Source organism: Hippocampus bargibanti, linkage group LG11 (assembly GCF_051943395.1).
Source record: "Hippocampus bargibanti isolate YZ-2025 linkage group LG11, ASM5194339v1, whole genome shotgun sequence".
NCBI classification, from domain to species: Eukaryota; Metazoa; Chordata; class Actinopteri; order Syngnathiformes; family Syngnathidae; genus Hippocampus; species Hippocampus bargibanti.
Window position 1 is genome coordinate 10,177,005 of NC_142744.1, and position 12,059 is coordinate 10,189,063.

General features: G+C 41.3%; 2 protein-coding genes across 2 annotated transcripts; one reads left to right on the forward strand and one right to left on the reverse strand.

Annotated features, from left to right (window-relative positions):
* Positions 1-113: 113 nt before the first annotated feature.
* stk25b (serine/threonine kinase 25b) lies at positions 114-6,073 on the reverse strand. Its single transcript, XM_089008785.1, has 11 exons — positions 5,644-6,073; positions 4,929-5,159; positions 4,796-4,852; positions 4,608-4,716; positions 3,283-3,440; positions 2,948-3,133; positions 1,882-2,027; positions 1,688-1,793; positions 1,534-1,605; positions 478-614; positions 114-406 (listed from the first exon to the last, which is right to left on the reverse strand). Exons 1-11 carry the CDS (start codon positions 5,671-5,673, stop codon positions 367-369), a joined length of 1,272 nt encoding a protein of 423 aa, XP_088864911.1. The 5' UTR covers positions 5,674-6,073; the 3' UTR covers positions 114-366.
* A 710-nt stretch (positions 6,074-6,783) lies between these two features.
* On the forward strand, positions 6,784-11,789 carry LOC148891487 (mitochondrial fission factor homolog A-like). The gene is made up of 7 exons (XM_089008129.1): positions 6,784-6,911; positions 7,795-8,016; positions 8,142-8,311; positions 8,891-8,976; positions 9,088-9,258; positions 10,591-10,666; positions 10,752-11,789. Exons 2-7 carry the CDS (start codon positions 7,800-7,802, stop codon positions 10,881-10,883), a joined length of 852 nt encoding a protein of 283 aa, XP_088864255.1. The 5' UTR covers positions 6,784-6,911; positions 7,795-7,799; the 3' UTR covers positions 10,884-11,789.
* The last annotated feature ends 270 nt before the right edge of the window (positions 11,790-12,059 follow it).

A 12,059-nucleotide genomic window follows, 5' to 3' on the forward strand; every position in this document is an offset into this window, starting at 1 on the left:
TTTATGAAAATTGATTTTTTTAATGTCCGCATATATCGCGTGTAAAAGAAATTTCAAAATGTCTGGAAATTCCGCCAAAACTGTATATGCAGTCATACATGGAAAAGAAGTCATTTGTGTTTTCACAAAATTTATTACAACATTTCAGTCTAACAGTTATACCCAACATGCTAACTTCCATGGCTTTTTTGTGTCTTAAATATTCTTCGCTCTCAAAGAAAAAAAACTGTAAAAATATTTATTAACTACATAAAAGATCTCTTGATGGTGGGGTGTAGGTCATGAAAGCAGAAGAGAGGTGGGGGCTACTGAGGTCCTTTTCTGATTTCTTTGCTGGGGCAAAGGGTTAAACATTCATGTTGTGTTTCATCGCGAAGATGGTGCGGTGTTTCCATTCAAGGAAAACCTGAGGGAACGCAGCGCAGGTATGTTAGAACACAAAAGCTTTTGATGAAATCCCGCATGTTGACGCTCTACCTGCACACTCTCTCCATCATGTGCGTGACGAGGCGGTCAGAGATGCCCGGACAGGATTCTTCTGCCAGGTTGAAGGCGTTCTCCAGCTCCTCGATGGCGCAGACTCCGCCGCCGCTCGTCCGTCGCTTCTCCTTCAGCTGAGGGCGAATGTGAGTGAAAGAAAAGAGTCAGATGTGGTATACACCTTCATTTGAGGTTACATCTGGTGTCAAATCATTTTCTTCTTGTTGAAATGAATAGAGGAGTACCATCCATTTTAGCGTAACAAATGTTCTATCATTTTGTTTATGGTTATTTTTATGACACGATTAATGAGTCCATGTAAGAATTGCCCAATCAGAGAGAAGGGGTCATCCCAGTTATGTTTTTTTTTAACTAAATATATTAAAAGCCAAATTTTGGTCATTGTGAGACTAAAATCATGGTGATGAGACCAGATCAAGAGTTGAAATTCACTTGTTAACTCATTCACTGCCATTTCCGAATTTGTTTGGGAATTGAAAAGCATGATGTGGAGCGCCATTCCTGAATTTGTTCAGGTTTTGGTTTTTTTTTCTTGCTGGTGTGTTTCAAGCTTTGGTCAAACCTCTGACAATGTTTTTTTCCCTCCCATGAGGGGGCAGCATTTACCTTTTGTACATGCACCCCCATTTCAAGATCAGATAACTCCAGACCCATATAACTTAGGAATTAACTCTTTTTTTACTGATGAAAGAAGAGAGTGTAAGGTTTCTTACGCAGCATTGAATATTTAGGTAGTCATAACACAATATTTTGTGGGTCCTGCAATTTGAGCGAAAATGACAAAACCCCTGGCACTGAAACGGACACATAGTAAAGTCTCGTTATATCGATAGTACTGCTTATTACGATACTATTTCTATGAACGCAAGGAGAAAATTGACATGCCGCAGGATCGCATATATCGATAGTCCGGTTATATCGATATTTTTTCCGACTCCCGAGAATATCAATATAACGAGACTTTACTGTATTTGCACATCATCTGTGTACAGTGAATGAGTAAAAAAAAAATCCCTGTCTGTGATGATGTACCTCTCTGAAAATGGGCGTGACCAAAGCTGACAAGCACTGCGACTTGGGTTGCCTTTTCACAGAATCTCCTGACTGGAAAGAGATGGATGTCAATCAAAAAAAGAGTTTTAAACAGATTTATGCGTATGTATAATTGGTGTGTGCAAGGTCTTGCCTCTGAGTCAGTATGTGTGTAGCCCTTTTGTAACTTATTCAAAGAGTTTGGCCTGACTGTGGGGAAGGTCCACATGGGGCACGAATCCACATCGCCATCAGCGTCCCTGCAAAAACAAACGAAAATTACCTGTATGATGTCTAACAGTTTGCACCTTTAAACTGATTTGTTCCAAACCCCGTCCACAAACTCACATATCAGAGTCATCTGAGCTGGACTCCTCTCCGTGACCCTCGGATTTCCAGCGGCGGTAGCGGTCGATCAGTTCAGTCAGGTAGGCCGTCTTCTTGGTGTAACGCGTGATGAATTTGTGTTTCAGCAGCTCTTTGGCCGTTGGCCGCTAAGGCCGAAAAACAGGCAAGACTAAATCTGACACCTAGTTGGTTAAACAGTGATACCTAGGCTTACAAACTTAATTGGTTCGCAGACAGAGTGTGTAAGGCGAAAAGTGTGTATCCCAAAAATTTATTTCCCATAGGAAACCATTAAAATGAGAATAATCCGTTCCCAGGTCCCCATAAAACATAGTTCTCTACTTTCTAATTTTCTAAGCCTTAAAACTACACAAAATATACTTTATTTTATGTATAATAAATGTGCTATGGTATTGTAATTAAGGAAATAAACTACTGTATAATAAAGTGGTTTTATTGACCTTTGTGATGGTCGTTGATGGCTTGATGGAATGGAGTGGCCGCTTTCATCAGCATTAAACACTTGAGGAACCTTTCACCAACCTTTCACCATCTTGAGGAATGATCCCTTGCAGGTGATTTCTCTGCGATAATTTTATCTAGTTCCTCATCAATTGTGTTCTGTTTAGCTGGGTTGATAGCTTTTTGCATCAAGTGTACAGATGGCTTGTGCGGGTTGTTTGTGGAGCCTGATTGATGGGATATTTTAACTTTGCAGTCTACACTCTGCCTTGAAACTATGAAAGTTGAAACTCTCACTGCCGTCTGCCTGTCTCTTTAATGTTTAAACCACCTCCCCTCACTGCTGCGTTCTTGACCAATCACGTGGCTTTAACCGAAGACTGGGGGTGGGGAATATGGACAAAAACAGTCAGCTGCCATTTTGTTGTTAGAAGAATGGGCTCGTTCGCGAAAGACACATCACTCATTGAGGCAGCTCCGTGTATGAAAAAAGTTCATATGCCAAGGTAAAATGTTCATAAATTTAATGTTCGTAAACCGAAAAGTTTGTAAGCCAAGGGGTTCGTAAACCGATGTATCACTCTATTAAAAAAATGTTACTCACAAAACGGGGGTCTTTATTGAGACAAGCCTCCACAAACTCTTTAAAGGGCTTGCTGTAAGTGCCTTCCAAGGTGGGGGGTGTGTTTTTGGGAATAAGGAAGAGGACCCTCATGGGGTGTAGATCCGAGTTTGGGGGTTCGCCTTTGGCCAGTTCAATGGCTGTGATTCCAAGTGACCAAATGTCAGCCTGAAAAAGTAATCAAAGTTAGTGGTGCTGAATAAATAAATACTCATGGAGTGAATGTAAAAAATGGAGGTGGGACCTGCTCGTTGAAAAGAGATCTCGCACTACAACTGGGGTGATGGACAGCTGAGTTTTTGCAGCGGCAGCCTCACCTTGAAATCATACGCCGACTGCTTGATGACTTCTGGCGCCATCCAGAAGGGGGTGCCCACAAATGTGTTCCTCTTAATCTGAGTGTCAGTCAACTGTCCCGCCACCCCAAAATCAGCCAGTTTCACTTCGCCCTGCTCGGACAACAGCACGTTGGCGGCTGGGGAAAGCAGAGGGGGAAATAGTTATAAATACATCAGGGTACTACTGTACAAGTGTTTGAAAATCTGATTTTCAGCCATAGAAAAGCGTGTGTGGAGTTCATATCCGTCTGATAAATGGTATATTTTCTTTCTAAATGATAGAGAATAGACAGAATAGATGTTATCATATTCAAAAGTTTCACACAGTTGTATGCCGAGTTGGCCGAACACGAGGCCCACAATAGAAGCATAGAAAATCTGGGGTTAATCTAAGGTGAACAGACACAGCCTGTTAAACGGTCTTCCTCAGGTGGGAGATCTGGCATTGGGCGGAATTTAGGACTTGGTAAACTCCTTCACAGGAAGAGCTCATTACAAATCTACCAGCCCATGGAAAGACAAGCCATTAAAATGTCAATGTTCTGTTGGTTTACGGACGTTGGTTCTTGTAACATTGGGCATCCAGGGGTGTGATATTCAAATCAAGAAGACCGTGTTTTACAAATGTATCACTTAAATTTGCATATACTCTCAATAAATAGCTTGACAGAGGGCTGTAGAAGTTGACCGTCGGTCATGAATGGCTGTGTCTCCTTTTCCCTTCAGGGGTCGCCGCAGCGAATCAATGTCCTCCATCTAACCCGTTTTTGTGCATCCTCTTCTCTAACACCAGCTACCTTCATGTCCTCTTTGACAACATCCATAAACTCCATTCTTCAGACATATGTTCATTATCTAAGATGAATGAATGGCTGCGTCCCCTGCTGGCAGTAAAAGACAATCTTCCTGTATTCAAGACTTTGTTCACAGTGTCCGAACAAACATCTCTGACTTCTTCTTTTCCTTTCGGCTTTTCCCTTGACGGGGTCGCCACAGCGAATCAATGTCGTCCATCTTCAGAGGTTTGATCCGCATGTTTGTTTTGGCCAAGCTTTTACGTCAGATGCCCTTCCTGACACAACCCTCTGTTTATTTATCTGGGCTTGGGACCGGCACAAGAAGACTTATGTACCTTTGTGGCCACAGAACAAGCAACTTGCTCAGTAAAAGGCTCCCAAACACAAAATGGTCATCGGCAAATGGTCAAAAAGCAAAAACTATACTCACCATTTGATGACAATGCTCTGAATCATAGCAACAAATTGGGAACCGCGCCAGCTCGAAGAAACATCTCTGACACTAACCTTTAATGTCTCTGTGGATTTTCCTTTCAGAGTGCAAATACTCCAGCCCCTTGAGGATTTCCCGCAATATCGTGGCAATGTACGTTTCTTCAAGAGGTCCTGGACGCAGCTGTTTAGGAGTAAAACAGGTTTGCTCACAGGTAGATTTTTTTTTTGCATTTGTGTGCAACAATCGGACATGACATTACCAGATCCAGGGCAGATCCTCCACCTAAATACTCCATGATAATCCACAGCTTGGTTCCCTGGTTGGGAAAAACAAAGACAAGACGTGTCAAAGCCTTGGTGTGGGTGAGACGCAGTTTTGAATGATCATCCCACCTTGAGGTACGAGCCATAATACTTGGTCACAAAGGGGCTATCACACTGGCTCAGTACTGTGATTTCCTGCTGAATGTCTTCAATCTCATCCTCCGCCTCTTCTAAGTCGATGATTTTAATGGCCACCACCTCTTTGGTGCGGTCATTGATGCCTTTGTAGACCTCCCCAAAGGAGCCCTTGCCAATGCGCTCTTGCTTGGTAAAATACTCCTCGGGATCCAAGCGGGAATTCTGCTCCAGAGACATACAAATTCCATTTTACATGTCCATTCAAGCAAACGTTATAGCATAACAGAAATCATGAAATCATCGAATGAGGTGATTCTGTACTCTCAGGGCGTTTCCATTTACATCATCTGTGAAACTGCATTTAAAAACTGTCCAAATATGATAACATAGATCGGAGAAATGACACACCTGTGTTCATCTATCTATGCCAGCGATTTATCGATACGTACAGAACAATAACATGCTCTTCCGCTAGACGGCAGAAGATACAATTGACCTGTGTATCCACTTTTTGGGATACAGTATTTGTTTTGGGTGGTGTGCAGTGAAATATTTTCGAGTGTAAAATTCGTGCCTTAGCTCAATCGGAAACGATGGAATAATACCGGGCATGTTTCGTCAATCCACGACCACCCACCGAATAATAAAAGCCTCGTTTTGCATTGTTTGGATATATTACACAGTATACAAATGTTGTTTAAAGTACCTGGTTTTGCATGTCTCGTAGGTGTGCCATTTCTTCCCAGGTTGGATGTCACTATTTCCGGGGTTGTCAATGTTTCCTTTTTAAATGGTGCGCTTTCTTCCCCTTTGTACTTTGTTCTTTCCCTCGACTCCCCTTGGCGTTGTCTAGGAAGCTAGCATAGGTGGCTAGCCAACAAGATAAAGAGGAGGCAGCCTTCTGCTTCTTTTAACAGGGCTGTCACTCCGACCAGCGTCTTCGGGGCCTGCGAGCCCACCCGGAGAGCAACAGCCCTGCGACAGGCCAAGTTAACGACTGAGACGCGCCATTTGTATCCGTCACAGTGGGCGAACAGAAAACTAGCCCTCCTGTGTTTGGTATTTTTAATTCATTTCACGAAGTCCCGTTGTTCAACAGCTTGAAGACAAAATAATGGCCCTGACGTAAGGACGCATGCGCGTTTGTGGCGAAGGTCGATGGAATTCTGGGAGTTGTAGGCGTTTGTCGCGTAAATACTACATACAGTACTGTACAATGAACACATAATTTAATAATAATTTTCATTTACTCAGTTTTTCCCTCCTTACAAAGGAAATATTTTCCCATTGATTCCCTCATTAGTAAATACCAGTAATTGAAAATAACGAACTGGTAAACCATTAAACGCTGAAGTAATTCAAAATACTTAATTTCCAAATACATTTATGCACATAGACTTTATGAAAAAAGGGGGAAGCGCGAGGGCATCAGGGGAACTTCTTGTTTGACAGCCAGTATGTGGACCGGGGCTTTGATGTGGATATTTAATTTAAAAAGAGATTATTTCTGGATCATCATCATGTGCGACTAAGGAACCTCCAGAAGGGAGATTCAACTAAACCCAAAACTAAAAACCGGGGCCAATCACAAAGTTTGAGAGACAACGTAATACAAAAGAATGAAACTTTTGACGCGCATCCGATCCGTGTGAAGTACCGCGTAAACAAAATCAACGAACAGTGATTCCTAAAAATATTTATATAATATATTGTAATTTGTGTTTTAATATCATTGTTTTTATTTTTTGTCTTAAAAAATTGTGCAGTGAATAGCATTCTTGCCACCAGATCCGCCCCGCCATGCAGCACGTGTATTGAAATCGAGCGCTTCCGTACGACCGTTTAAGAAGGGCGTTCGTTTCAGTTATTTTCTATTCCGGGTTACGCTTCTTCGCCGCTTCTTAGCATTTCGAGACAAGCCGCTTTACATTTCGACCAATGATAATTTGAAACTTCCCGCATCACCGACAAAAGGTACGTCGTCGTTGCGCTTGAGGTCGAGTCAAGAGGCTCATAAAGCTCTACCACCACAACTAGTCGCCCAAAAAACGCTCGTTATACGTACAGCTTGCCTTAACTTGACGTATGGGGAAACATAACATCATTTGTGTGTGCGTGCGTGTGAACAGCTAACAGTCACAATGAACGTGTTTTCTTATGTGGTTTTGACTGGTTGAAGTTTAAATCCGTTCTCTGACGTCGAGGTCATTGTGTCAGAAGCTTATCCGCCTTCTCAGTGTTATGGAATTTGATGCAGAAAACATTGAATGCTCTTTAAATCGTCATTTGTGCTTAATATCTAGTTTATTCACATTTGGTTAATTAGTCTGAACTGTAATGCTCTTCACATTATTTGTATCTGTATTGTTAATATATAAAAATAGGTGGATATGGCTCATCATATCTGTCGAATAATAATCATACATTTCATTTATAAGCGCCTTTCAAAACTCTCAAGGACACTTTAGTCACTGTTATTATCACAGTTATTCCGCGGGTAAGCAGCGACAGAAACACGCGCCAGCGTTCATATCTGCAGAGTGACACCATCGGGGTCCGACTCAGCCCAAATATGAATTTATTCAGTCATGCACCAATTCAATTGGACATTTTGGCCAACCTTACACAAGCAGTAATTTGCCATATACTGTAATTTATTTCCCCTTACACTGGGAATTCTAGAGCACTTTATTTGGTTGATCGTATGAATCACTGACAACTATGATGATTGACATACACATGGCCCGAATAATTATTTTGCCCGGACAAAAGAATGAGGCTGACGAAATCCACTGGGATGTCTAATTTAAGCACGTATAATATCTGTACAAATGTGCATTTCCATTTCCTTCCGCAGGCTACATGAGTGGGCCGTCGTTCACGTCGCCTCCTGCCGAGGTGGCGGAGATGAATCGTATGCACTATGAGTTGGAGTACACGGAAGGCATCAGCCAGCGCATGCGAATCCCAGAGACCCTCAAGGTGACATCGGAAAACCAAACTGGTTCTTTGCCACCGCAGGAACTTCTGCACACTCACTCAACTCTGATGCATGTCCCTGAAAGAATTGTCGTAGCAGGTGAAGTGGCATCTGATTTACCTAATGGCTTTTTGTGACGGTGTCTCCCTATCTGGTGAAACGTCCCGCTGGTATTATGACTTGTCATTTCATGACTTGTTTTTTTTCTCCCATCTGCTCCACAGGCGATGGAGATCAACAGTTCTCTTGTCCCAGAGACTTGGACCTGATTCAATCCATCCCAGCCGTGGAGCTCCTGGACATGAAGGCACCACCGCGTGTCCTCACGCTGTCAGAACAGCCACTGGACTCGCTGGAAACTGAACAAATGAGCAAGAGCAACCCCAGTCAAACGGTAAGTGGAATCAAATACTACCTTTAGACCATAAGTGTCAGAATGAAGGCCCAAGGGCCACATCCTGCCCACTACAGGTCTCCTTTATCCTCTGGGATTGATTGTTTTGGACCAAAAAATCTGATTATCATTGGTCAATATACCGGTAGGTCAATTGCCATTCCGAGAAAGATAAAGATATGCTGATATCGTTGTCATTTTGACACCCAGCCGCATGTATTTATTTTATCATTTATTTATTCATCCATTTATTTATCTAATTATCTATTAATGTATTGATTTTTGTGTTGGTTAGTCAGTTAATTAGGTGGCTGGTTAGTTTGTTAGTTAGTTTACTAGCTGTTTGTTTGCTAGCTACCTGTTTAATAGTTGGTTGTTTGGTTGGTCTGGCTAGTTAGTTAATTTGCTGGTTAGTTGCTTTGCGAGTTAGCTGGTTGGTTGGTCTGGTTAGTTGATTAGTTAATTAGTTAGTTGGTTGGTTAGTTTATTTATATATACCCTTATACAATGCAACCCTAACCAATTTATTTTACCATGCCTTACTAAAAGTTGTGAAACGTGATTGTGTATCATTGACAGGCTCATTCCCGATCACGAAAGGAACGCAGTGCCAGTGAGTTCATATCTGGTCGCCACAGCAGTCAAATTATCAGAGGTGACGTCAGGTGAAGGGATATTCGTTTTGACACCACTGGCTTTGTCTGTTTCTTAATAATGTGATGACGTCAAAAAAATTCTCCATCTTGACGATTTTATCTCCGCTTACTCTTTGGCAGCGTAAGCCCTTCACCTTCTGCCCCCCAAGCACGCATGTGCCCGCCTCTGTGCTCACCCGAGGACGCAAACATCAACTTGTTCACAACGGCTGGTTTCATGACTTACATCCAATCCACCACACGTCGGGCCTACCAACAGATCCTTCAATTCCTGGACGACAGCCACCGCCGGTGACTTTTTAATTAGCTTGTTTGTTTCTTGGCATTTGCCCTTCAATTCAATCCTAAAAATATATTCCTATCCATGTTTTTATACTTATTGTCCTCAGAAGAGTCAGGTAAGTTAGATTCTCCCAGTGCACTAGGTGATCCTGTTCTTTTGCTGCCTTGTACTTTAGATTTGTAGGCTTTTTATTTATACATTTTTGTGTTTGTGCACAAATTTTGATATCAATGTCAAGCTCTCGTTGGCTGTGTGTATCCGAACTGTATTTTTTCACTGTACAGTGATACCTCGGTTTACGAACCCCTTGGCTAACGAACGTTTTGGTTTACGAACGTTAAATTTATGAACATTTTACCTTGGCATATGAACTATTTTTCGGGATACACACGGAGCTGCCACAATCAGTGATGTGTCGTTTGCGAACAAGCCCGTTCTCCTAACAAGAAAATGGCAGCCAGCTTGTTTTGGTCCTCTATTCCCCGTCCCCAGCCGTCGGTTGAAGCCACATGATTGGTCAAGAACGCAGCAGTGAGGGGATGTGGTTTAAACATTAAAGAGATATCCAGACGACAGAGAGTGGATAGAAAACAGTGAAATTTTCACTCGTTTCAACTTTGACAGTTCAAAGGCAGGGTGTACACTGCAAGGTTAAAATATCCCATCAATCAGACTACACAAATAACCCGTACAAGCCATCTGTACACTTGATGCAAAAAGCTATCAACCCAGCTAAACAGAACACAATTGATTAGGAAAAAGGTAAAATTATCGCTGCAAAAGCACCTCCAAGGGATCATTCCTCAAGATGGTAAAAGAAAAAGGCTACGTTCCTCATCATGTGTTTAATGCTGATGAAACTGGCCACTCCATTCCATCAAGCCATCGACGACCATCACAGAGGTAAATAAAACGGCTTTATTATATAGTACAGTTTATTTTTTTAATTATAATTCCATAGCACATTATACTTAAAATGAGGTATATTTGGTGTAGTTTTAAGGCTTAGAAAATTACAAAGTAGAAAATTGTTTTATGGGGACCTGGGAATGGATTGTTCTCATTTTAATGGTTTCCTATGGGAAATTAATTTTTGGGATACACACTTTGCCTTACACACTGTCTGGGAACCAATTACGTTCGTAAGCCAAGGTATCACTATACTCGCTTTGGCGGGTATCTTTTACGATGGTTCCTTTAGACACCACAAGATCATGCTTGTCACTTAAAACAGATTTCTTTAGTGAAATTAATGAAGTACTGACCCCCCCTCCAAAAAAAAATATAACTCAATGGATATTTTCCTGCTCCTTCTTTGTTGCGTTGTCGTCATCACGCAGGACACACTTTGACCTTGCCTTGGAAATGAATCCGGATGAGTGCGGTTTAGTGGATGCCTCCTCGTTACGTCGACAGGCATGTTCAATGTTCCTATTCCTGTCAAACATGTCATGTCCAAAATACACGCAACTCACCTGTTTCCATTTGTGTGATCTTTCAGATTGTGAAGCTTAACCGTCGTTTACAAATGCTGGAGGAAGAAAACAAAGAACGCTCCAAGCGAGAGGTGCTCCTGTATTCTGCGACCGTTGCGTTCTGGCTTATCAACACATGGGTTTGGTTCCGCCGTTAAATTTAAATAAATGAATACATAAATAGATATATATTGTCGTTACTGACGACGTCGGCTTAACATCGAAAGGCAACCATGAGAATCAACTGAATTCTCTCCCACACTTTTATAGGAAATGATTGAAATTCTGTTTTCAAAATGTACATGGTACATCCCGTACAAACAACTGTGCTGCTTTTTGTTTGCATTTTCAAGTTAACATTATTTTTTTACGTGTGGAAATGTGGTGTTGCATGTATCCGAGTAGAAATAATTTGGATCGGTTTTGCCCAGCGAGACCTTTGTGCAGTAGGTTTATTGTACATGCGAGTTTTTTCTTTGAGAGTCATTAACACTGTTCAGTCAAGTACTGGATTTTATTGGTGCATATTTATTTTTAGTCAGATCATGATTAGAAATTCGAAAAATAAATGTGATTTTACTTTGGCAACCCACTCCAGAAGTGGAGCTACGGTAAATAAATCCTTGTAATTGTCATGTGCAAAGGCGGAAAACAAAACAATAAGTATGCCGAATGTCCGTTGTGTTTTGACAAACATATATGTACTTTAATGTACTGGTGTTTTTTCCGTTGTTTTTTTTCTGCTTTTAATTTTTGCCTGATTACTTATTATTGGGTGTGATGTGAAATATTCTCTTCAAAGGTTTGTTGTTGTTGTTTGTTGTTGTTGTTGGAACTTGCTTTCCAGTCATCATTGAACTGATTCTTCTTTAACAGTGACGTTGAGATATTTATTTAAGTGTGGATATAAAATATTTAAGCCTGTATTTACTGTTGCGGATCCATTCATATAGATTGAGGGCATATATGTTTTTTTTTTAACTGTGTCCAACGTGTATTTTTGTAAAACCATAATACATTGGTTGTTGGGAAGTTGTTGCTTTAATAAATGGCTCTGTTTACCATTTATGAGTACTGTATTCTGTTGTGTTCTTGCTGCAGTTAAATGTTCTCTCGAACGCTTTGGCGCAGCTGTCGTGAAATCGCAAGACATCACGATTTATTAGATCCTATTAAATTATTTGACTTGACTTGAGTACAATGTTGCTCCCTATTGTTCGAAATACGTATTAGAGGGAGGAGAGTCCTGAACCTCCTGGGTATAAAATCCTCACTTCACAACGACTGCATGTCAACATTATGCACAGCACGAAGACAAATACTTACGATTGACG